Raw genomic sequence first — 24,498 nt, 5'->3', positions numbered from 1 at the left:
TAGAAACCACAGTTTTAATGTAATCCTTAGTATTTTGTCAAAAAACTTTGAAAGCTGAATTTTTAAAGCTTATGAAATTGTTTATTACTGACCCAGTTAGGTTTTGCAGCACATTCTGTATAAGTTATGCTAAGTCATCTGTCCCTGGTAGAGTTTTTTTTTAATAAAATGATACTATTTGATGCTTTAAATACTATGGCATTTGTCAAGTCACAGCTCTCTAAAACTTTATAAATTAAAGCAAGCCTCTGAGAATCCTGTCCTCGGAGGTAATTTTCCAATCATTGCTGTTCATTAGGAGGGATCTAAGAATAACAGTTGCTTATGCATGCTGAAATTGTGATGTTGCCGTATTCTGCCACTGTATATCTGGGATTAGCTGTGAGCAGATTTCTAAGAAAGTGTCTTTTCTATCTAAGGTTTTTCTGTCGTAACTCTTTATTTCTACCACCTTCATTACTGCTATTTGACTGAGACCAGGAGTCATCATCTTCCAAATATTGTTGCTCTTTATGAAGTGTTGAAAGAATTGATTACTTGTAGTTAAAATGCCGTGGCATTTTCTGCTCTGTGCAACCACAGAACCTAATTTATCTACCTGTGCTATTTCAGCTGAGTCACTTTCTTGATATTAATGATTGTCATGATCTGTCCCAAAGTTGTGGTCTGTGTAGCCAAGCAGCTATTTGGAAATGCTTCTGAAGTAATTTATGTCTCTGTGAATCATAGAGCTTTAGTTTGAATTGCAGAGAAAAAAATCATTGCAGTTTCCAGTAAGCATCTAGCAATGCACCATTTTGGGTCAGGGTGGGGAACACAGATCTATGCAGCTTAGCAATGGAACGTTTTACCTTGTAATATCCATTTAGAATGCCTGAATTAATGCAAACAATTGCAGAACTATGTAGGCAGAATAATTAATCAAGAAGTTCTTTAGACAAACACTAAAAAAGTGCCACTGATGCACTTGATTTTGCTGATGTTAAATCATGGGCCTTAAAGTGAGCAAGTTGAATGTATGATGATATAACCACATAGCTGTGACCTTTGAATCACCTGCACTTGACTGTAGGAATTCAGTTTCACAAAACGCAAATATTTAAAGTACAAAATTAAATCTTATAATAGCTTATCAAACTAACTGAGCTGCCTTCTCTCGAAATTCCTTTTGATTAGTAACTAGTGAGACATTACCAAATAAAATGCTGGCTTCAAAGGTCTTCGGAAGAACAAAATTATAATGCACTTTGTTCCCGTTTTGCTGAGCATGGAATGGGTTGCAGAATTAAAAAATAGCATCCTGTAGTTGTGTCCTACTTTGAGAAAAATGTGTGTGCAATCCCATACACTGTACAGTGTTTGCTGAAGGGTCATCCTATTTTCTGCTAAAACTTTCTTGAGAGGCTGGCTTTTTCTTTTTAAGTCGGCATTGTACTTTCAGAGCAGTTTCTAAAATAGTTGGCTACAAAGATCATTTCAGAGAAGTCCTGCTTTTATCATATAGAAAATGTTGTAACATCGAGTGCATCTGTGTAGCATAGCCCCTGTGGCTCATGTCCAAGCTCAGTCTGAACAAGCCGGGATGCTAGAAACAGTATTCCTGCAATAATGTGGTTTGCTGCTTAGACTAATTAGCCTTGATGAGAACTAGTTTGCCACTGCTTCAAAAGTATTTTAAGTCCTAAATCTTTTTAAAGTGAAAGCAACCTCTCATGCCCCAATTTTTTACAGGAAATTATCTTCCCTGTCATAGTGGGTTGAAAAGCTTCATTGTAAAATGTGCAAACTTCAAGCAAAAGAAGTTTCCTGAAAACAAGTCAAGTGTATTAGGCATGGGATTTTTTTTTTTTTTCTGTAAACTACTTTTTTTGTGATCCATTGCAGTTAAGTTTGGTGGAATTTAGAAAATTTGCAATACAAAGTAGCATTTATAGAGGAAAAATGCTAAGAAGTATTCATTAACTTTATAGTATGATATTTAACTATAAATACAGTATAAATGCTGTTGTTAGGTTATACTAAGGAGAAAAATATTTGTAGACTTCTACTAGCTCTTGTTTAGTAAGTTTTGACTAGTATCCATCTCCTTTTCATCTGCTGGGAGTATATATTTCTGGTATTTCTTTTGCTCAGTCAAGCATGCAAAGGGAGTTTTCTCTTTACTCACACTACAGAGCATTTCTATCAAAATTATGTTTGGTAGAAACTCTAAAAGTATCTTACAAAAGCCTAAATCTCTTCTCTAAACTGTATTTTGAAACAAGCAAATCATGCTCCCCTTTCAGGAAAACCACAGTTTACTAATACAAAATATTCTTGGGCTGGAATTATTGAGGCCTTCTAAGGAAGTGTGATGGTAGGTGCAGAGAGATGGTGTGGGTGGCTGTGGTGAGCAATCTTTCTATATTTGTACTGATGTGATGTTGCAGTGTTGTTAGGGGCACTGCATTACTGTTAGAATTTTTATTTTTTTTAATAGGGCAAACTTCATAAGATCTTGAATTTGTCTAACTAGTTAGATCTCATAAGGGCAGATATTAGTATTTAGACTGAACTGTGATTAATGATATTTTACTTTATTTCTGCAGATTTTTAATTTGGGAGAAGACCACCTTAGGACTGGGTTTTGGTTGGGTTTTTTGTTTGGGTGATTTGGGGTTTTTTTTTTTTTGCTTTTTGCTTTTTCTTTTTTTTTTTTTTTTTTAACCAGCTCATTAGGTTGATACCAAGCAAGAATTTATTGGGTTATTCAGGAAATTAAGGGAGCAATACCACCTCCCTCCCCCAAAATTAACCACCTGCAGAGCAGCAAGGATCTTCTGTCATATGACACTGTTGCAGCTATTCAGCTCTCCCATCTTGTTCACAGATGTCTGGTCTTGGTCAATCACATTAAATGTGAGTGACTAGCACACTAATGACACATAGCAGTCTGTAATTGAGCTGTTTTCTAATCCTTGAATGAAAGATGTTTTATACTTTTCATATCTGAGGGTGGAATCCTGTCTTCACTAAACTTGGTGGCACAAGTCCCATTAAGAGGAACCAGCATTTTGCTCCTCCTGTCTGTACTCTCATTCTCATCTGCTGCTGAAATCCACTGATTAGTCCCACTGAAGGAAAGTCTTTATGTGTCTGCTGTGTCATAAGTATTCTTACTCCTAATAAGTTCCATCTGTAAGGGGTAGCCTTTCATGTTAAGTGTGTGTTTTATGAGGAATATTACTGTTTCGAAAATGAAGAGTCTGCTTAATCTAACGCACAGCATAAGCACATACTAGCTAAACAATGTGAAGACCACTGTTTCCTATGTCTACAACAAAATTTCAGGCACTTGACCAAAATGTTGATGACGTTCAGTTTGGTAACATGTTCAGAAAGTTTTTAATTAGCCACATGGTAGTAATTTATCTGTGGATAATATTTTACCTTGCTGTGAAATAGTTCTGTGTATTGGGCACATATCTGATTAAAGGTTAATAATTCAAAGTACCTCCATCAGTTTAGTATGTTGGAAAACCAGGACTTAGTGGTTTTTGTTCTGGAATCAATACAAAATTTATTCAAAACATGTTGATAATAACAAACACAATGATGATTAATAGTTGTTGCTGTAAATTGCTGTAATTTCTTTGTGCAAAAAACCTTTGACCTGTATTAATAGAAACTAACATTTGCAAACCAACTTTAAATGCTTGAAGAAGGCTTCCACTATAATGCAAAGCAAAATACTCTTTTGCAACCACTAGCATGTTGGCTTTTTAGTCCCATATGTTTGAGCTTTAGCTGTGATAAAGGCTGATTTTTAAGGAGAGCTTTACCTATGGGGTTGGTTTTAAATGATCCACTTGCTGGTGCATGCCACTTAGTAAGAGGCAATGCTCAGATTCTCAGAGTTCCCAACAGCTTTTTTCCACTTGATTGTCTGTGGTCTGAGTATGTGGCAGCATGGACGTATGAATAATTTGTTATGCTGGGAACTTGGAGTAGAGGCTGGCTTACTAGGGGAAAAAAATTCTACAGATACTTTATTATACTTATGGTTTGGTTTAAAATTATATTTTCAAGAACAGATTATTATCAAATCTCTGCAAAGTGGTTAGTTCAGCATTTTTACAAGTATTTGAAATCTGCACTCTTGTTGGTCAGCTGCAGCCCAAAATATTTTTTTTTTCCCAAGTTGGAATTAACAAATATGGTACAAATAGGATTTAAAAGTTTTGTCTTTTTTGTTTTGCTTTCTAAAATTGATCATTTTCTATGTTACAACGAAGTCTGTCTCATTTTGGTTAATAGGGGAAGTATAAACCAATTATCTGCTTATACTTTCTTGATTTCAAATGCCACTCTTTTAAACATGCTTTAGATCTTGCACGATGAAAGGCTTTGATTTGCAGAAGGAAGGTGAGATACATAAAAATTGTTTCACGTCTGATGATTAAGTTGTCTTTGGGTGGGAATAAATCACTTATTTGGAGCAGGTTGTAAAGGTTCAGATTCAGGTCTTTTTTTTCTATTTTTAATAGATGATTGTGTATTTTACTGAATGGCAGCTTATTTCATATAAGTTTTTACCTCTTAATAGAAGAGTCTCATTGCTGCAGTTAAGCCATATCTTTTAGTTTTCTGATCTAAAATGGACACTAAAATCTGAAGTTTGGGTGTGATAGGCAGGAAAAATAATATACATGAATAAGACGATGTACAATTTACATAATCCAGTCTAGCAGAGAGAATCGCAAACTATCTAGATGTCCTCTGGCAGAAAGTAAGATTCTGTTGGTGGAGAATGTCTCAGGGCCAAGGTGATGTGCGGGGCAGGAGGGCACTTGAGAAAAACGTTGCGTGCAGTGTGCTGCACTTCCTAATCCACTGCTTGTGCCTAACTAATGTGTGAGGGGAATCTCTGAATGAAAACCTTTAGAGTTTGCAAAGCAGTAATTGCCTAGTCATGGAGCTGCCAGACATCATAATAGAAGAGAAGGTATATCCGAGTAGGAAACACAATCTTGTAGCTGGTGACTTCATCAGAACCCACCTGGTGCTATCTTTGCCTTTTCATTATTGTTTCAAAAGTTCTGTAGTAATTCTCCTGTAGTTAGCCTTTTCTGGCACCCAAATGCTTTATGGTATTGAAGCTGTGGCTTTTTTATTGTGAAAATGGACAGAATTTAAGGTGTTCTAGTAACCATGAACAAGAGAAATGTTTATAATTGGGTTTTTTTGGTTTTGTGGGGTTTTTAGAGGTTTAAACACTTTAACCTATAAAAAGCTGTAGGGCAATATCAGCTTTAAAAAGCAGGGAAGGGGGGGGAAAAAGTGCAACGAACTCCTCATAACATTCTGCTTATTACATTCATGTCACTACCAGGATTCAAAGGCTGGTCCAGGAAAAACATATGAGTGGTAGTTTTTGTTTGTTTTGATCTTTCCATCCTTTTACTGTGAATTAGTCTGCCTTTACTACATTGTCAGGTAAATTAAAAGCATTCACATTATTCCTTTAGTTTCTTATGAGAGTTTTTCATTAGCTCCCCAATCTTTTGTGCTAAGCCGTCCTTCTAGTTGGTGATTCTGTCTTCATTATGTATTTGTTCTGTTTATACAAGCCAAATGAAAGAAGAAAAAAGTAACTCAAATGTGTTTCCAAGAATATGCACTATTTTTAAAATCTACTTTTAGTCTTTCAGGACTTTTTTCCTTTATTTCCTTGTTCAGGTTGGATTTTTTTATGTAATATCAGGATCGGAAGCCTGAAGATTCATCTTTAGTAATGAAAAATTATTAACTCTATCATAGCTTTCTAAAAATATGTAAATTCCCACTCCTAGATTTTTGTATGTGATTTCCACTGATCATTTTTTCAAGCCTTTATATAGATGTGAAAGGTGCTTTAAGAAGGTAGGAGGACAAAACTTTTCAAACTACTTTATTGATTTTAAAACAGAATACTATTTTCTGGTCATAGATACAAAAGCTTATTTTTCCTCATGTACTTAAAATATAGCTGTGCATATAAAGGCTTTCTTGGCTAGAAACTGAGTATTTTTGTTTTCTAAACAGGTGTCTCAATGCATGTACCTACTGCAAAACTAAGCATGCCAGAGGGGATCTAGCAAGTTATCCGATTGAAGAACTAGTGGACAGAGCTAAACAGTCTTTTCAAGGTAAGCAGTTTTATCCCTACAATAAAAATCAGCCTCTGAAGTGTACCAGCTCTTATTTTCACACGTAATGATCGTGATACAATGTGGCTCTGTTACGGTATTGATGTTCTTAATAGCCATAACTGTGTCTGGTGGTGCCTTTGCAGTAGAAAGCCATGCTTTCATTATGTTGTGCACCACTATTTACAAAATGTAGCCCTACCATAAGGAGTATTTAATTTTGATTTTAGGCTTGCTGAAATGAAGTTCCATGCAAGCATTTTTTCATGATGATGGGGTAACTGTAATATATGGCCATTTTACTCTATCTCTGGTTTCTTAAAGGGGAAGACAGTAACTTTTTTTTCACTCCATGATAAAAGCCAATTTCATGACCCTCCCTAGGATTCTTAAAACCCTGTTTTAAGGATACATTGCTTTTTCTGATAATGGATTTCCTGGAGGAGTTCTGGGATCTTTCCGAGAGCCATGCAAAGCTTATCAGCTTTTAAGTTCAATAGGATATTTGTAATGTCACATGGATCCAATCAAACATCAAAAGTTTTTCCTGCAGTACAGTACTCTGTGCCAGTATCTATCTAAAACTCTTGTATGTCTGGCAGTTATGATAGCTTTATTGTACCTTAATATTTGTTCTTTAGATCTAAATTTTGCCTATGTTTCAAAAATACAGATTTCCAAATAATGCCAGTATTCATTTCTGATGCAATCTCTGTGAAGGCACAGGTGGTGTTTTTTGTGTTTGTGCCATGTTAAAGGAATAAATGCATATTAAAAAAAAGACAGGTAATTCAGGTGTAGCATCTCCTACCATCTTTGTATCAAATACTTTGAATCAAAAGTAGAGCAATAAATACGACATGTGATGTCACATCTTCTGTGCATGTACAAACAGTACATGCATTGGGTTTCACTTATGGTTCTTGAGTGTTGTATCTGTTCTAGTAAAAAACAGGTCTCCGATGATTTAATGTGTTTTTAAATCCATCCTTATTTAGGGATCCATAATGAACCGTATTTAGGTCAGTGATGAACTTCTGGCTATTTCTATCAGTACTACGCAAGGAAGAGTCCTTTTCCTAATCAAAGCCCACGTTCACAAATTCTAAGTTCTACATTATCTACATAGAAAGTTCTCACTTAAGATTGTAAATACCTTTTTCTTTTGCTTTTGTTAAAAGCCAAGCTCCTCTCTTTTCTTCCATGAGGCTTATCTGTAATTGGCACAAAATTTCTCCTATTGCTTAGGTTTGTACAGTTAATGCTGCTGTTGCTGTGAATTGGATTATCTGTTATGATAGACAGGAATCCTGTCATGTCTCAGATTTCTTGTTTTAGTAGGACAAGCTTCTAAAACCTGTATGCCTATTATGAAATGGTCAGTAACTGAAATACAAGATGTGTAAATACACTTATTTTAGTAGAGAAGCAGTTCAGGAAACGTTTCAGAAAGCTAGAAGTTTTCAGTCGTACAAAACAGGTGATTTTGAAATTGGTAAGTAGTCACTGGGCAAGAGAAAATCTGCCATTTGATGGTTATGGTTGTTTTTATGCAGTAATTACCAGACACAAGTAAATGCCTGGTGATAGCAACACATGTAGGTAGAAAAGGAACACTACATTCTTTTCCCTTCATCCAGGTGTAACTCTGAAGTATTTTATATTACGTGTACCATACGAATAGTATTATGCTGATAGCACTATATAGCTGTTGAAATGTTCTAAAGAAACTTGGAACAATTCAGCAAGGGAATATGACAGAAGACAAGATACGGGTAATACAGTCAGGATTGTGGTCTGTCTTAGGTTAACTATATAAATTTTATTTAGATTTATTGTATGTATAGAAAGAAAAATTCAGACTTGTCTGTCCTGTTATAGGTGTGTATACATGCCATAAAGTCCACATTAAATTAACAGAAGGATGTATTTGCTTGATATAACAAGAAGACTCAAGTTTTGTCTTTGCAGACAATAAATGTGAAATTTTGGAAAGTATTTTAAACTTCAAGTATTGTACATTTGGATTGAAAATTCAGTAATTCAATTCATCTGTCGTACTGTGGCCTTTATTATAAATATTGACTCTTTCAAAATAACTTGATTTCTAATGGAAAAATTTGCCCTTAAGCTATTGTTATGAAATTTCTTGAAGAAATGCTATGACATGTCTCACAGCAGGCATCTCCAGGGAGTTCTATTCTTATTTGGCCTTACACTAGTACCTTTGTTACAGAACATAAGGAAAGAAGCAAATACTGAGTTGTAAAGTGACAGGCTTTGCCTCCAGCTTTCACATACTTAGAAAGAGGCATGAAATAGTCAGATACTTAGTTTGCAGTGTATGGAGAATTTATTCCTGCCAGCTTGCTGCATCTGGGCTGCAGAAAGTTCATCAATCCAGTGAAAGACTTTAACAATCTGAAGTCATCATTAAAGTTCTTGTTGAGTTACTGAGCTACAATCTCTTCAGCAATCACTTCTGTTTTCTCAGAAGATATGTTGCTGAAGCTCTAGTGAAAAATAGAGAGGTACAGATGTGTGATGAAAAGTTTTTCCACTGTGGAATTACTCTTGGGAGCACTGAGGTGTCTTAGAAGAACAACAGCAAACCAGTATGTGATGATTTTCTATATCTGCATGATGAAGTCATGTAAGAAAAGAGAAAATGATGTTGTTTGCAGTGTTCTGTACATATATATTCTTACAGTACACAACTTCATAGGCCCCAAAGGTGTGATGTTTCAATTGTGGAACACACTGAAAATTAATTAGAAGAGCTGTATTTAAAGACGTTTTGTTACAGGTCCTTAAAGCTCAGCACAAAAAAGCTCGCTAAAATGCTTTATTCAGGTGATCATACTTTGATAAGATTGCAGCTGACATCTAGAAACAGTTCCTTCTAGTAGCAGTATGTTGCCAGAACAGGCTTTAGTGTTGCAATCAGATACTCCCAATTTTCCTTCAGTCACTTCTGTACTGCAGCCTCTGGGTAGGATGTCTCTATGTAGGAAGTATTTCCAAGCTGTAGTATATGCTGCGTTACTCGGCTGCAAGCCATTTCAGGTAGTCAGTGGACCCGTCTTGGACTGCTAATAATATGGTACATAATAATATGGTATCTGTGTGACAGCTGCTGTAAGGCGGTGCCTGACAGTCATCATGCTGATGTTTGTCTGCAAGATGACTTCTAAAGATTTTTGTAACTCTTAGGCTTTTTAGTCAAAATTTAGCTCTGTGATTTTATTTAACTGCTGTTTTTTGAGAGTTTTGCATACTTTGTCTAGGTAAGTAGGTATTTATTTCAGTGTATTATAGGATCCAAACCTTTATCTTGTTGGTCAGTTTTGTAAAAATGAAATTTAATGCTCTGCTGACAGTGGTAGCTAGATGACAGCAGATGATAAAGCCGTAATAATTTACATGGGTGTTCAGATTATTTGTATAAGCATAAACTTGATTTAAATCAACTGATTAAAAAAAGATGGCTGAAATAATCATGACTGAACAGATATCAGCCTATATCTTTTCCAACATCTGAAATAATTTTTCTTTTTTTCTTTTTGGATTTTATTTTAATATCTTAAATGCAATATAATGTGCACAAAACATAAGTGTGTTGCAGGTTTCTAGTACATGCTGCATACTTTCATAATGCATTGGACTAAGTGTTAAGGTGCACTGAAATTGAGTTTGTTTGCATACTTTGTATGGGTTTATGTCTCCTGTCTGACCTCCATAGTAGTTTTGAAGTTACGACTGACATCAACCTTAACTGATAGAATTTCTTCAACAAAATAATCTGTCTTAAGTTGAGAGTAGACTGCTGAGGTTTTCACTTTTTTATGTTTTTTCTGTAAATTTCAAATTTTAGTAAGTAGTATCATTTTTTTACATGGACAGCCTTGTCAAATCACATTGTATAGCAGACGTCTATAAGACAGCTAGTAAAAGAAAGTATTTCAAAATATAGTAAAGTGGTCTTTGAGTAGAGAACAAATGTCTACTGTAAGGTTGTTTATGCAAAGAGATTTTCTACAGCTGATAGTACAGCACTTTCTTTGTGTCATCAATTTAGTAGTATGGTTTTTTCAAAACTTGCTATATCATATTCAATGCTGTATTTTAGGGAATTGCATTCGCAGTTATGAGAGAGCTCTTTCTTTCCTTCCCAAAGCTACTTTATGTCTAACAATGTGGTTTTGCTTAGTATATGAAGTGGAAGGCTGGGGTAGCAGCCATTGGTGAACAGTGTTCCAAGGAGACACAAAAGTTAAACAAGCCTCAGCTTTGAATGTGATGTGGAGTGGTGTCCTGGGATAGCTTTGGCTAAATTGCAAGACTTTAAATTGATTTTATATATATTTTTTTCAGTGGGATTTTAGTGACCATAAAAAGGTATATAACTGATAATGCTACATGGTGATTTGTAAACCCTACACATTGTGAGAGACTTTCTGGGCAAAGATAGTACTTTATCTTGCAAGCGATTTTTACTGGTTCAGCAAACTAAGTTAAAAATATAAGCAGTTTTATGGAATTAGCTGTTATTTCTTTCCAGTATAGAATGATAATTTTCTGCATGTACCAGTACAAAATTACACTTTAGCATTGCATGCCTGTTGCAGATGGCATGGAATATACTGCTATTAAAATGTACACTGTATAATTACTACTATATTAGCTTATTTTATGGTAGCAACCAGGGAGCTCAAATGAAAGTCAAGTCCTGTTGGGAAACATTGTTCTCGTATCCTCAAGCTATGTGGAACAATTGCTTCTGGTTGAATAATTGCAGTGGCAAAATATCATTTATTTTTATTCCATTATTTGCATGATGGTTCACTGGCATGCATGGTGTTGAATTCTGAATAACACTTCTGTTTATGAAATCTTGGACAAAAAGTAGCACTACAAAGCAGAGGAGCTATCTAAACGGAGATTCTGAGTCTTGACTTTCATTAGTCGTCTTCAGCAATTATCCCTAATCTGGTAGATTTTGAAGTGTTGAGAGTTTAAAGGAGACTAATGTTAAATATTTCTGTCTCTACAAGTAATACTGTAAACAGATGTTTATGCATAATGATAAGGATTGATTTTATATAATGTGACTGGTTTCCAGAGCTTTTCAGATGACTGTGAGCTTTGCTAAGGAACTTTGGTTTTAGTAGTTCTGATGAGGTGCTGTCAAGACATTCTGCTTTATTAATTGCTAACTGTTTCTTCCTGCACAACTACCAGTAAACTCTCTGTATGTTTCCAGAACAGCTGCCATTCATGAAAGGACAAATATTAAGTATCGGCAATGTTTTTAGTTTCCCATTAATTGGTAGAAGGAGTACCAAATTAGGATGCTTAGGCTACGTCTTCTCAGTAGTGGATTTGGTCTTTGTACACACTGAGAGGGACTGGGTGCCCAGTCACCCAGATGGAGACCTGGGCTGTGTGTTCAGGGTCCTTCTAGGAGCGAAACTAAGAGTGTAGAGAGAGCAGTTGTTGTATGTGCAGGTCTCACCTTGGCGTGAGAGAAACACTTACTCGGAGCCTGGACACAGATCCAGGAGTGAATAAGCTGTCTTAGTGATTTCAACACAGCCTTTGTTAATGATCCTAAGCATGTCCCAAGAAAGCTTTCTTAACTGATTTTAATTTTTGCTGACTGTTATTTTTGCCCTCCTAGTTCAATGTTCTGTCAAGTAAGTATATGTATCTATTATACCCACACCAATGTCTTTCTTCTGTAGCCTAGCAGCATTATCAGAAGTAGAGCATTTTCTTGTGCTTCTTTGTCCTAAATTTTATTCAGCAATTTCTGCAACAGTCCTGAAAGAAAGCTAACTCTTCTTCCATACTAGCCATGTGATGAAGAGACTGTTGAGGAACCTGTTGGATAACAAATTCAATAAAAAAAAAAGTGCGCTGGTGTTACCCATTGATGTCTGGGAACTGAGTTTCCATATAAACTAAAATCTTGACAATATGCAAAATGGTAGTTGATGTTGATTTCGTGGCTGTCAATTTCTGTTGGAGTTATGCTTGAAAATGCTTGGAAACTCCCTGAAATTGAGTCTGCGCTGTATGGTTCAAACTCGTAGTCAAAGTCTATGACTCTGTTGTAAGGATAGATTGGGGTGTGCTTTGTGTGAGAAAGAAAGGGAAAGAAAAACTTGTCATTATATGTATATTGTTAAATACCAAGAAAAACTATATCATGTTAATGGCAGACAACTAATCAATTAGTTGAATTGGATGGACATGTCTTTTGGAAGTGTTGTTGGGTTGTTTTTAATTCAGTTGTCTTTTGGAAAGATTGGGAAATCTGCTTTGTGTAGAACTGAAATATGTTTGCTTGGTTGTTCTCAGAATAAATGGTTTTGTTTCATTTTGGATTGAATTAAATATTTAGATTGACTTGAATGTTTTATTTGGTTTTCAGAGTACCCCTTGGCTTTCAAAATACAGGTCAACTCTGAAACCAAACATTTGTGAGTGGGTTGATTTTTTTTTTTTTTTTTAAAGGAATGGTTTACTGTGGAAAATGGTTACACTGAAACATGTCACTTTCATTCCATGTGAAATATTTTACCATTTTGAAATTTTGTTAAATTTTTAAAATTTTCTTTCCTTTTGAAAATTTGATGATTTCAATACGGAAATGATGCCTGGTCCCAGAAAGCTGTAAGTTAAACTTTAACAGACGTCTGTTTCTGTTCAGCAAAAACAGCTTTAGAAAAGCAAAATTTTGAGTCTTATTTACCAGTCATTGCTAAAGGCAGCATAACAAAAAGTTGCATATAAAATTAAGAAAGTTAAGCTCAAGGCACTTTTTCATGCTGTGTCCTTTACAGCAAAAAAGGAAGCAAAGATAAACACAGGTTTTACCTGTAAATGCAGAGTATATGTTATTCTTTTTTTGCTGCTTTAGGCACACTGAAGAAAGCTTGAGGGTGAAAAAGCCAATGTTAGTACACTTTAAACACCTCCAAAAGGGGTTGCAAAAGTCAAACACAATTTTCTTGTAAGGTGACTGTAATGAAGGAACATGGAACTTCGGTGCTGGTTCACTGTTTCTTGAGTTCTCCCATACTTAAGTCACAATATGCATGACCCCATAAAACCTCAGAAGGAAAAAAGCCCGTACTTAATATCTGATGTAAAATGGTATGTTGAAGGTGTAGCATGTATTGGCTTCTACTTGCTCTCTTGTAGCAGCAAGAATGACCTTGTAAGAGTATGAAATTCATGCCCATTATAGTTGGTTTTAAACTGTCTTATGGAATGCTTTTCTATCAGAATAGACAAATTTTCAAAGTGCTTAATTTTTGACAGGAATATATTGAATTCAACAACAAAGTTCTATAGAAAAAGCTGAATGTGTTCCATTCGGCATTGTATAATATAATGCTTGACTCTTCTTTTCCAAAATGCTTTTGCCTCTGTATTTTCTGATTTATAGAATCAAAATTTTCTGATGCAGATGTTATAACATATATAAGACAGGAAAATATTATGTGGAAATCTTTTCTAACAAACACTGTTTACCGTTAAAAAAAATGAACTCAAACCCCATACCATTTTTCAAATCCTTTCTATTTGAATTTTTTGGGAGAGCAAAATTTTCCATATCACAGATAATCTTGGTTCAAACCCACCTTTGCTATGCGTAGTGTTTCCTTATGTTGTTTTTATTTGGGTTTGGGTGTTTGGGTTTTTTTTGTTTTGGGGGGAAGGAGGAGAATGGTGACAGTGTCTTTTTCTAAGATAAACCTCTTCTGTCAGCCTTTTTACTGACTTCTAGAAAAAACAGGCTTTATTCTAATATTGTTCCTGAAGTATAACTTGAAGTAGCATTCCAGGGAGCTTGAACAGCTGTATTTGAGACACTTTGATAAACAGCTTCTCTTTGTTCTTCTGTGCTTTTTGGCTATGGCTAAAGAGCTAGGTTTTTGTTGTTGTTGTTAAGTTTATTAAAATTCTTTCTGTATTGTCTTTTGTGCCTTATGAATGTTTTAAGTTTTTCCTGCTGACTTTGCTAATGCACAGAATACTTAAGCCAAGATAAATATTTTGGTACCAGCCTGTCATTTCTTAGAGTTATATGGGACAGCGTAATGAATTAGTTTTTCATGGCCCCATGTAATCTTTTCTAATGATCCTGAAAGAAAAAGATATAATTACATTCCATCAGTAGTGATTAGAAGCAAAGTTTTGAGGTATGTAAAACCTGCTGTGTAACAGATATTTAAACATACATAACCAACATCATATATAGCAAAGAGATATTTAAAAGGATATCTTTTCAGTAGTAAATTACAATGTTGTAGATATTTTAAAACTTCATTTGAGCAAGAAAATTAGAAGTTTAGTGAGCTTTTCTCTTGGCTTAGAAAAAAATTCCTCATCGTGTTTTTGATATGTGTTTCCTTTATACAGTCAAGTTGACCAATGTTACGGTTGTTTCTGTTGTCTTCAGTGTTTTCTGGTTGCATAAAAAGTTCCTTTGCATTTTTTTTTTTTAATTTTACTTGAGAAATGCAGTGGCAATTACATTAAATTATTGATGTCTAGCTTTTCCCCTCATTGCTCTCTCCAGCTTTCTGAGGAGGGAAAGTGGAGAGGGAGGTGCTGATCTCTTCTCCCTGGGATCCAATGCCAGGACATGTGGGAATGGCTCAAAGCTGCGTCCGTCAGGGAAGGTTTGGACTTGACAGGAGGAAGCATTTCTCTACCGCGAGGGTGCTCAAACCCTGGAACAGGCTTCCTAGAGAGGTGGGCGATGCCTTGTGCCGGTCAGTGTTGAAGAGGCATTTGGACACCATGCTTAATAACATGCTTCAGCTTTTGGTCAGCCCTGAAGTGGTCAGGCAGTTGGATTGGATGATCGTTGTTGTAGGTCCCTTCCAACTCAACTGTTCTAGTTTGCTGCATTCTGAACGTACGCATTAGAATACCTGAGCAGAGATCTGTGCTAGTTCCTTTTACATGTGAAAAAAAATATCCATCTTACTGCGTAGTTACAGAAATTTTTAGGCAAGTTTGGTTCAAGGCAGAAAGTCATATATATGCCATTGGATGATTGAGCTGAACTGTTTTGTCTGGTCTGACCAAAGTTGTTCCTCCTCTTGTCCCCTCCGGAATTTGTCAAAACTGCATTACAGCGGTGAGTTTCCCTCCATTTCAGACGTATTTTCACAACAATGCACCTTTCATTTATACCTTTTTTTAAAGTTTCTCTTTTGTATTTGTTCATTAGTCCTGAAAGATGACAGTATATTTACATTCCTGTTTGCTATACGGTGACTGAGTTTCCAGTTCCATGTATCCCTGCACCTAGCTTTAGTGAAGAGAGAATTTCCTCCATTCATTTCTTTATGACCTTTGATTAGTGTTAAATTGTATCTATGTGTTTGTTATGCCACTCCTTTATTTTATTAAAAATAATTGCATTTTAAAAAATAATTGTTTCTCTGCATATTTTTACTTTGTTTTGCATGTTTTTACTTGGTCTTTGCAGTTAGAGTTGAAGTCTCCTTCTGAGATGGCCAGATGTGAGCTGACTTTGATCTAAAAACCACATAGCCATTCTTGTGCATTTGTAGTGCATTATATATGTAGTCAGTCCACTGCTGTCAGAATGCTTCAAACCTGTTGCACATGCTAGGTGATAGACTCATGCAGAATAAATTTGGTGTTTTCAAGATCTCTTGCCAAAGGCTGATCACTCTGCAGTGCACTTGCGGTATGTTTGATGTTGTCATCAAAATATTAAACATACTGATCATCTCTGTGCCGTGTGGCCACAAAGGATTCTGGAATTCACAACATGCCACTGTTTTTCACAGAAATGCTAAGAATCAGCAGAAGGCTCAGATTTAGTTTAAAATGTTGTTAATATTTTCATTAAGGGTGTAGATCATGGCATCTTCTAATTTTATAGTTGCCAAGAACTTTCAGTAATCTAATCTTGCTTCCATTTCCTTATAACTGTCAAACTTTAATTGATACATTTAGTTAAAATCATCTAACTATTTGCAAGAATTATGTTAGGGAAAAGATGTTATTCTAGACAAGTTTAGAAATAAGAAAAACTTGCCTTACTGAAAAGTTATGGAGGCCTTCATGACTTAGTGTGGTAGATACTTTGCCTCAGGTCACCTTTTTTAAAAAAAAAAAAAAAAATTATGCTTAGTTCAAATGGGTTTTGTGGAGACTCAGTAGATTTTGACTGTTAGATTTTGTAGGCATGCTCCATACCTTAGGCTGATTTCATGCATTAGGTTTTTTCCTTATTGCAAGGTCTGCTGTGATACTAGGCATCAGAAATGAGGAAGGGAAACCTCTTTCTCTTTTGCTCCATGTGTTAATGCCTTCTTCTGGTGTTGATAAAGGGTTTAGTCTAGTCAATCTGTTTAATTGTCCATGGCACAGCCTCGTATAACAAACATGCCGTAACAGTTAGTTTGCCAAAAAATCATGTCTAGGCCACATTTAGGACACAAATGAATCACACAAGATTTTGCAAATATGCAGTGTAATGTGCAGAACTGTAACTGGGCTCTTCCCTTGCAAGGAGAACCACTTAGGCACCGTTTACTGTTTGTATAATTGGGATTCTACTATTGAAGTACTGTGTACCTTTACAAAAAAAAAAAAAAAAAGGAGGGGGCCCTAAAGAGCTTATAATGTTGTGATGTAAACAATTGAAGAGAAATACAGTAGAATAAGATATGCTTGCATTCAGGGTAATAAGCAGTTGGTCACTGTAGTTACTACCAAGACGTTGTCCAGGGTCTTATGTGGGATGACAGAGGAAAAATTGTTATTTGGGAAAGATTGGAAGAAAGACAATGCAGTAACAAGGAATGGTCATTCATTTGGGGAGGAGCTATCCCTCTAAAATTTGCAAAAATTTACATTCCCCTGAAGATTTTCATCAGGAGTCAAAGTCTGTATGTGCTGGCTTGTGTTTCTGAAAGTAGTAATTTCTTCTCTATGGGGATTATTATAATAAGTTTGAATAGCTTTAAATGGATTCCTTGGATGCTTTGGAATGTTGTTCATGTCATGGTTGTCTGTTCCAAAATATAAAGCCCATTAATGCTGTAAGATGAAATAAAATGCATATTTTCTGAAAATCCAGACAATTGTTGGTTTAGGATGCTGTCCTCTCTGTAAGTTGTTGTCAGAGGTACATAGTCATTGTTCTGAGGATAACTTGCCAGATGTATTGACACTGTTGCCAAAATTTCTCATAGCATGACCACATTACCTTTTTGTCTCCATCAAACCTAATCTAGTAATGTTGCTTTTTTATAAAGTGTTTCTTACTGTGCATGGGTTGTTGTAGCTTACAGTGTTGGAAAAAACAATATAAAATGTATGTGAATGCTTATTTTGCATGCCTGCCTAAGACTCCTACAGATGACAAGACTCCACTAATCTCTTACCTTTGGCAGTTTGAAGAACCAGAGAAGTCTGTTTAACAAAGGTCGTATTTTTTTTTTTCTTTAACAGAAAGAAAAGCAATTTTTGGTCACATTTGCCCTGTATAATTCAGTCTTCTCATCCCTTTTTATTTTCCTACTCAAATATTTGCATTTGTGCTGTTTAAATCCTTGAATGACAACCAATCAGTTTAATTTCGCATTTTTTGAAAAAGGTGTGGGTTTTTTTTTTTAAAATAGAAGTTTAATACAAAAAAGCCCAAACAGAGATGTGTGCAATTAAAAGTACTACTTGATCTTCAGCCTTAGGCTACAGTTTCAGCTGTACTTCAAGCAAATACTGCAACTAAAAGAAGCATTTCTTTGCTGTCTTCCCCCCTGCCTCCTCTTCCCCCCCCCCCGCTTTCCTCTGGCCGCCTGCTTTCTTGCTGGTGGGAGTGAGTTCCTTGTATGAAGCAGGCTGGGGAACTGATCTAGGGTAAAACTGAATGTCGGTCGTTCTCCCCACTTCTCTCCTTCCCGCCTCCCTAACCAAAACCACCCACCCGATTTTAACTTGGATTGGTTCTCCAGTCTGGTTTACTTCAGGACAACATGAACACTTGTAGTGTAGGGAATAAGCAGCTGAGGACAATGGAAGGTGGGATTGATTCTCTCATCAGCAGTGTTGCCTTGTGCTGCTTGAAAAAAAGTGTGAGAAACTGGACTGAAAGAATGATCAGATCTTGCTTTCTGGGAAAGGCTGCAGAGTTGTGCATGTATTCTCTTGTGAGTTACATTCCTGCACATACCTTTGTGATTAGAGATGGTGAAATCTGTCATTCTAGTTTCCATGAAATTTTGGTTCTTCAGAATATAATTTTGTTGTGTTTTAAAATGAAATGTCCTGCAAAGGAGAAAGCTGGAAGGAGACTTTATTATCTCTTATCACTGAAGCTGCATCCTACCCAAGCTTACCTAGCTTGTGGTGTAGCAAATGGCCCTACAAAACTTCACCTAATGCTAGACACACTGGGGTGTCTTCTTTCATGTTCTGAGGGCATAATATACCTGTTCCATCTTAACTCTTTCCTTCAACAACTTACTAGGAGATCCACAGATTTCCATGAGCCCCGTATGCGCTGTGACATTGGTGTCTTCTGGCATTTTAGTGAGGAGACAAGAGAAGGGGTGATCACTAAAGAGGGGAGAAGCAGAGTTCGCCTCCAACCTTTGCAAACTCTAAAGTAGAGATTTTCAGATACCGTGGGAAGGGGAGAAGAGAGACTTACAACACACTTAGCAAGACTAGATTGGATTGCTCAAGGCAGAGGCAGGCAGGGCACAAGACTACTGTTTAGGAGTAGTTTAATCATTTGGATATTATTTTATATTGCATATATTAGACTTACAGTTATACCATGATAGTAGTTAATTGTTGATAACTGCTTGATGGCTCTGAGAAAGACTGACATGATTCCTGTTGTGAGCTTAAACTGTTTGCTAAAGATGAGTGATCTTACATGGTCCCAGACAGTGAATGGGACTGGATTTTGGGAACCTCCAGATTTCCGAATGGTAACACTTCAGAGTTCCCCAAGCTGGCCTCAAAAGTTAGATGTTCTTGAGGCAGATGTCTCCTCGTGGAAGCAGCACCTGGGCAGCCTGAAGAGCTGCTTAGCATAGGAGACTCAGTGGGAAACACTCTTCATGTCAAGATGTCCCAAAATAGCAGATCTGGAATCCTCGTTCAAGTTTTTCAGCTATCAGGTTGTAGAAAGAACTGGGAGGTACATAAAGCCTGACTACAGGTCCAGACTTACAGGCTCTGACAGTGGGACTTCTCAAAGCTGATGTTCTGAAAGAGGCTTTGCTGCAGCAAACCAACTTACTGGTGGCTTTGGGCTGCATATTTTACTTGACCTCTTCTAATCATTGATCAAAAACTATCTAAAACTATTACTTCTTCACTGTGCTTGCTTAACATTACAAAAATACGTAACTTTTAGAAGCCAAAGTAATTTATGGACATTTTAAAACAATTTGCTGTTTTCTTCGTCAGTTACTGAATTAGGTGTCGGTCTGCTAAGCAATATGATCTTGTAAGCCTTTGAAAATTATATCAAGTGCTTTTCAAGTACCAAGATAATTTGCTTTTATCTATACATTTTTGTTCATCCTTCTTGAAACAGACTTCCTTAGAAATACATTTTTTTCTTTCAGTGTGTATTTTCACTACATTATTAAGAAGACTTAAAAATCACACTGTTTCAGTGTTTTCATCCAGAAAGGAATTGGTTAAAGTTGCTGCTAAATTTTCACGGAAAAGAACTGCTGATCTCTAATTATTAAAAAATAAAAGGAACTTTTGGTTCCTGATTGGTACCTGTAAATGCTGTGGTAGTAGAATACTGCAAACAAAAGGGAAGTTCAAATGCGAGCCACCTGTGTCTTTCTGAAAAACTTGTTGGAAACACAAAGGCATCATGTCCACATTCCCTGTCCAAAGGAAAGCTCATACACCTCACGTATACTGTAGCAAGACAGTAATGGCCAGGTGCGAGTTGTTCTGGCAGAGGTAGGAGTATACACTCTAGCTGTGGTTGTCATCTTGCTGTTTAATACTGTTAGTAACTTTACCATTATAAACAGTATCTTAAAGTTACTTTTGCATTATGTTATTAAATATTGTATTTTAAGAATATAAGTTCTTAGAGGACATGTAATTACTATCCGTAGCTGTATCCTTTTAGAACAAAAGGTAGCCACTAAGGCTGCTGTTGTGTTAAAAATCTCACAGATGCAAATTGGTGGGTAGTTATCGTGGTTTTGTTTGAACTCACCCTATTGCCAATATATTCCCCTTGTAGTTCTTCACTTTGAGCTTATGCTTAGATTATAGACAGTAGAGTTTTTACTTCTTTTAAAGTGTTGTCAGCCAGTTTAGTGTCACTTTAACTTTCTTCTGTGAATTGTAATGCCTTGAAAATTTGATTCACTGTTTAGACCTGCTGAGGAAAGGACTAAAAAGCTTGTACTGTGTATGTTTGGCAGTGAAATAGATGAAGATTCTTCATGCTTTTTAATAGAATGTTTGGCTGGCTTAGGGCTTCCTCAGAAGAGCTATTCAATCTGATATTTGCTTTAAAATCTTTTTTTTTAAAAAACTTGTTTTATACCAAAGTAGTGTGTGTTATATTCTTTCCATGCTTAGTGGAACAGCAGCAGAGGAAAGCTGGATAGCATTGCTTGTTTGTTAAGTTTTATTTATAAATATATTTTTGTTAAGTTTGCATTATTTGAAATGGAATGCAAGACACGAGGTATAGTAATGCCACAGCCAGTAGTTGAAGTCTTTACCAGACAGATTAAGTTGGTTTTGTGTGTATTTTTCAATTCACAATTCAATTGTGTTGAATTCAGAAGCAGTTCAAATTTAAAGCACAGTGTATCTTTTGAATGGATCTTACTTTCAGGAAAAGAATTTATATCTTTAATTTTGTTTGAAAATAAAAGTTTGGGGTTATGTGACTGCTTAGCCACAGGGTTATTGGAGTTTTTTTCACTAGTTTTTTCACTCCTTGTAAGTATTTGTTCAGCTATGGGAACTTGTTGTGTTTCTTTGTTGGTAATACTTGTTTTGCTCATGTATTTACTGCTGGTTTTGTAAAACCTGGACTAGAAATATTGTCAAAATGTTGTAAGAGTATTATCACAGCCAACTTCGCACATTATTCAGCATCAGCTACTTGGAGCTTTCCATTGCTCCTATGACAGTATCACAAGCAATTCTTACTATAAAAGAGATATGGTAACCAGAATCCAAATTGTTAATTTAACAAATCAGATGCACTGTGTTGCACCAGCCACATACCAAGTGGTCATAGTATAGGTCGTCATTATTATGTCCAAAGGTAGTTTATCAGAATACAGCAATTATTTGTTCTATCATTTGGTAAGTAGTCTCCTACTTACTTGTGCTGATCACTGCAAGGTGACAGGTGTGCCAAGTACTTCTTAAAATGAAGAGTAAAGTTAGATACCTCATCCTGTACAAGGTTTCAAGGCATTAAGTGGAACTAGCAAAGGCTAGGTTCAGCACAAATTAGACTGGGATTCTTAACCTCATAATGTGGTTAAAGCTGAGAAACTTCCCAGCATGGGGCGTAGTGAAAGTTTACACGTTTGGGATAGGACAGATACGTGGAAGAGGAATCAATTTTCTTTAAATGGGAACAAATCTTACCGGGAGTGTTGTGATTTGCTGACTACTCAGCAAATACTTTATGCTGCCTGTATTTGTACTCCACATTAAGCATCCTTTGAGAGAGGACACTAGGCTAAACTGACTAGTGGTCTTACTCATGGCTATTCTTAAGCTGCATTTTAGCAAATATGTAATTTCCCCCATTTTGCTTTATCTAAAGTGTGCATTAGCCTTTTAGTGTTGCTCTGTACCACCTTTGTAATGTGGGCTTTCCTTCTGTGTTTAGGTTGGGTTTTGTGGTGTCGATGCTCCTGTTAACGTTATGCAATACCATTGTGACCCAAGTCCATGTCATCTCCATACCTAATGCTACTATAAGATTGAAACTTCTAAAATTCTTTTAATAGGAAACTAAGAGCTGATCTGATCAAGTCTGAGTTAGCTTTCTTCCAAAGTTCTTTAAAAGTGCTAAGTGATTAAATGAAAAAGGTATGGTTTACAGAAGCAAGAGGCTTCAACATCAAACAACTCAACTCACAGCATATGTCACGTGTAAACAATCTGTAAGTTACAAAAAGAAATTGTCTAATCTTTCATGCTGTATTCACTGAAGTCATAGTGAGAGCAAAACTCTGAGTGCTGATGAGCCCAGCTGTGACAGTGAGAAAATGCTGAAAGAATACTAAATATGTCTTATGAAAAAATAAGTTTAAATGCTTGGTCACAGAGATTCGATTGATCTCTCTCATGGTTAGTGTTGTCCCTTCCTTTTTTTTTTGCCTTCCCTTGAATATTTCCTACTATGGTAAGAAAAAAGTCAATACAAGTTAAAGTATTCTGAAATTGGCTTTAGACATAATGCTACAGTGAATTGTGATTGCTCGCGAAATAACAGGTCAGGACTAGGTAGAAGAAAACATTACTTTCATGCTGCTCTGGCATTATTCACAGCATTTAATACAAAGTCAGACTGGTCAATCAACACTGTTTTTAAACAAAATATATTATGTAGCTTTTAGCAGCCTTCTGAGAGAAGCTAGTTATACTGTATGGGTGCATTAGTGGCTCTTTTCATTGGACAAGGCATGGCTGCAGTTTTTCTTGTCTTAAAACCCTCTCATGTGAACAAATACCTGATGTTCAAAAGTTTAATCTTGTTATTAAGGTGTTACAGAAGTGATAATTTAGATATAATTTGCACCTGTACATTTTAGAGAGCTCCATGGCCTCTCTATTCTAAATCAAAGCAAATAGGCCTTAAAATGCATGTCGTAAGAGTTATGTACAACTTGCTAAGTTCAGATGTTAGAGAGATGGCTTTTATACACAGTTTGGTTGTTCGTGGAAATAGATTAGGAGTAATCATGTTGAATGACACAGAAAAATTGTTTCTGCAATATCGCCCTATGAAAATAAGAGCTGTGATTTTTACAGATGTGGGACTCCTGATGTGCACACCAGGGTGTCTTGGTAGCTTAAATATATGCCTTTTTTAATGCTGTGTACAATGTGTTAAAATACTGAAATCTGAAATTCAACTATTTCACGTAAGCTAGGTCTAAGAGCTGTCAGTGAGGGTTCAGGATACTCCAGAACCTTTAGGAGGACACCTGGTTTACCTGTGAAGACCATTTGATTCTGCTTTACTTTAGGGTAACTGCATTTGTGACCTGTTCATGGTTTGTTTTCACGTATGGGCCCAATGCCCCAAAGAAAAAAGGAAAAATAACACTCTTGTTCCTAGTTTATTTGTAAACCAGGTCAGATACCCTTGATTAGCTCTCAGCTGGAGCATAATTTAAATCCTGCCAGATTGAACCTAAACAGCAGGCTTTTTTCAGATCGGCCGAAAGATAAGGAGAGAAAAATAAAAGCTATTTCCACTTCACGAGCAGTACAACAGTGCTGAATAAATCTGCAACTGTTAATGAATAGCTATTTCAAATATTTACAGGAGGCAAAAGAAAAGAAGATTGGCATCCAAGGCAGCTGTGCCCAGGGAGAGCTATTAAAAATAAACATGATAAATGATGTTCAAGTACTCATATAGCTGTCAGATATCAGAGGTACTCAAAAGTGGAAAGGGTTTGTACTCTATGGCCATGCTGCTAAGCATTCTGGACAGGGATTTTTTTTCTCAAAATTTTTATAAAACTAACATTTAGCAGATCAAAAGGGGACAGTGGATCTAATGTAAAATATTCAAAAAAAGTTGTACTTTTTTCTGCATTAAAATACACAAATGCTTATTTGCTTTGTAGGTGAAAATCGAATTCTTTTATACATTCAATTATTTCCACACTTGAAATAATTTCTTTAGTCTTGATTTCTAATAAAAAAAAGTGATGAGAGTTTATGGTCATAAAAAAATACATTACTTATTTTTATGACTCTTTCAGTCTTCTGTATTGGTGGATGATAGTGATGAGGGTGTATGATTGTTGCAATAATTTTGTATGAAACTTGAAAAATTGTATATACGTAGTAAGCTATGGACTTCATGTGCTTCTGTACATAGATTTTTTTTTTTCCAGGTTGTCTAGAAAGTATTTTTATATCAATTTTCAGTTCTGAGTTTAATGTATGTCTGTTGACTGCAAACATTTTAGCAGATGCTTTATTTTTGTACTTCACTGTGAAGCTAGTTTCTCAGAAGCTGTCATGCTGGCAAATCCCTCTCCCCCCTGCATTCCCCCCCCCC

At 36.0% G+C, this 24,498-nt stretch overlaps 1 protein-coding gene across 1 annotated transcript in view; it reads left to right on the top strand.

The window, feature by feature from the left end:
- The window catches only part of CDKAL1 (CDK5 regulatory subunit associated protein 1-like 1), a 418,113-nt gene that overhangs the window by 181,574 nt on the left and 212,041 nt on the right, over positions 1-24,498 (top strand). The window contains exon 9 of the mRNA XM_010573154.1: positions 6,064-6,167. Within this exon, the coding sequence (XP_010571456.1) occupies positions 6,064-6,167 (104 nt within the window). The remainder of the gene's footprint in view (positions 1-6,063; positions 6,168-24,498) is intronic.

The sequence above is a fragment of the Haliaeetus leucocephalus genome, unplaced genomic scaffold, assembly GCF_000737465.1.
Source record: "Haliaeetus leucocephalus isolate CR32 unplaced genomic scaffold, Haliaeetus_leucocephalus-4.0 Scaffold373, whole genome shotgun sequence".
Classification (NCBI taxonomy): Eukaryota; Metazoa; Chordata; class Aves; order Accipitriformes; family Accipitridae; genus Haliaeetus; species Haliaeetus leucocephalus.
Note: the sequence above shows the minus strand (reverse complement) of the source record. Positions and strands in the feature narration are given on the sequence as shown.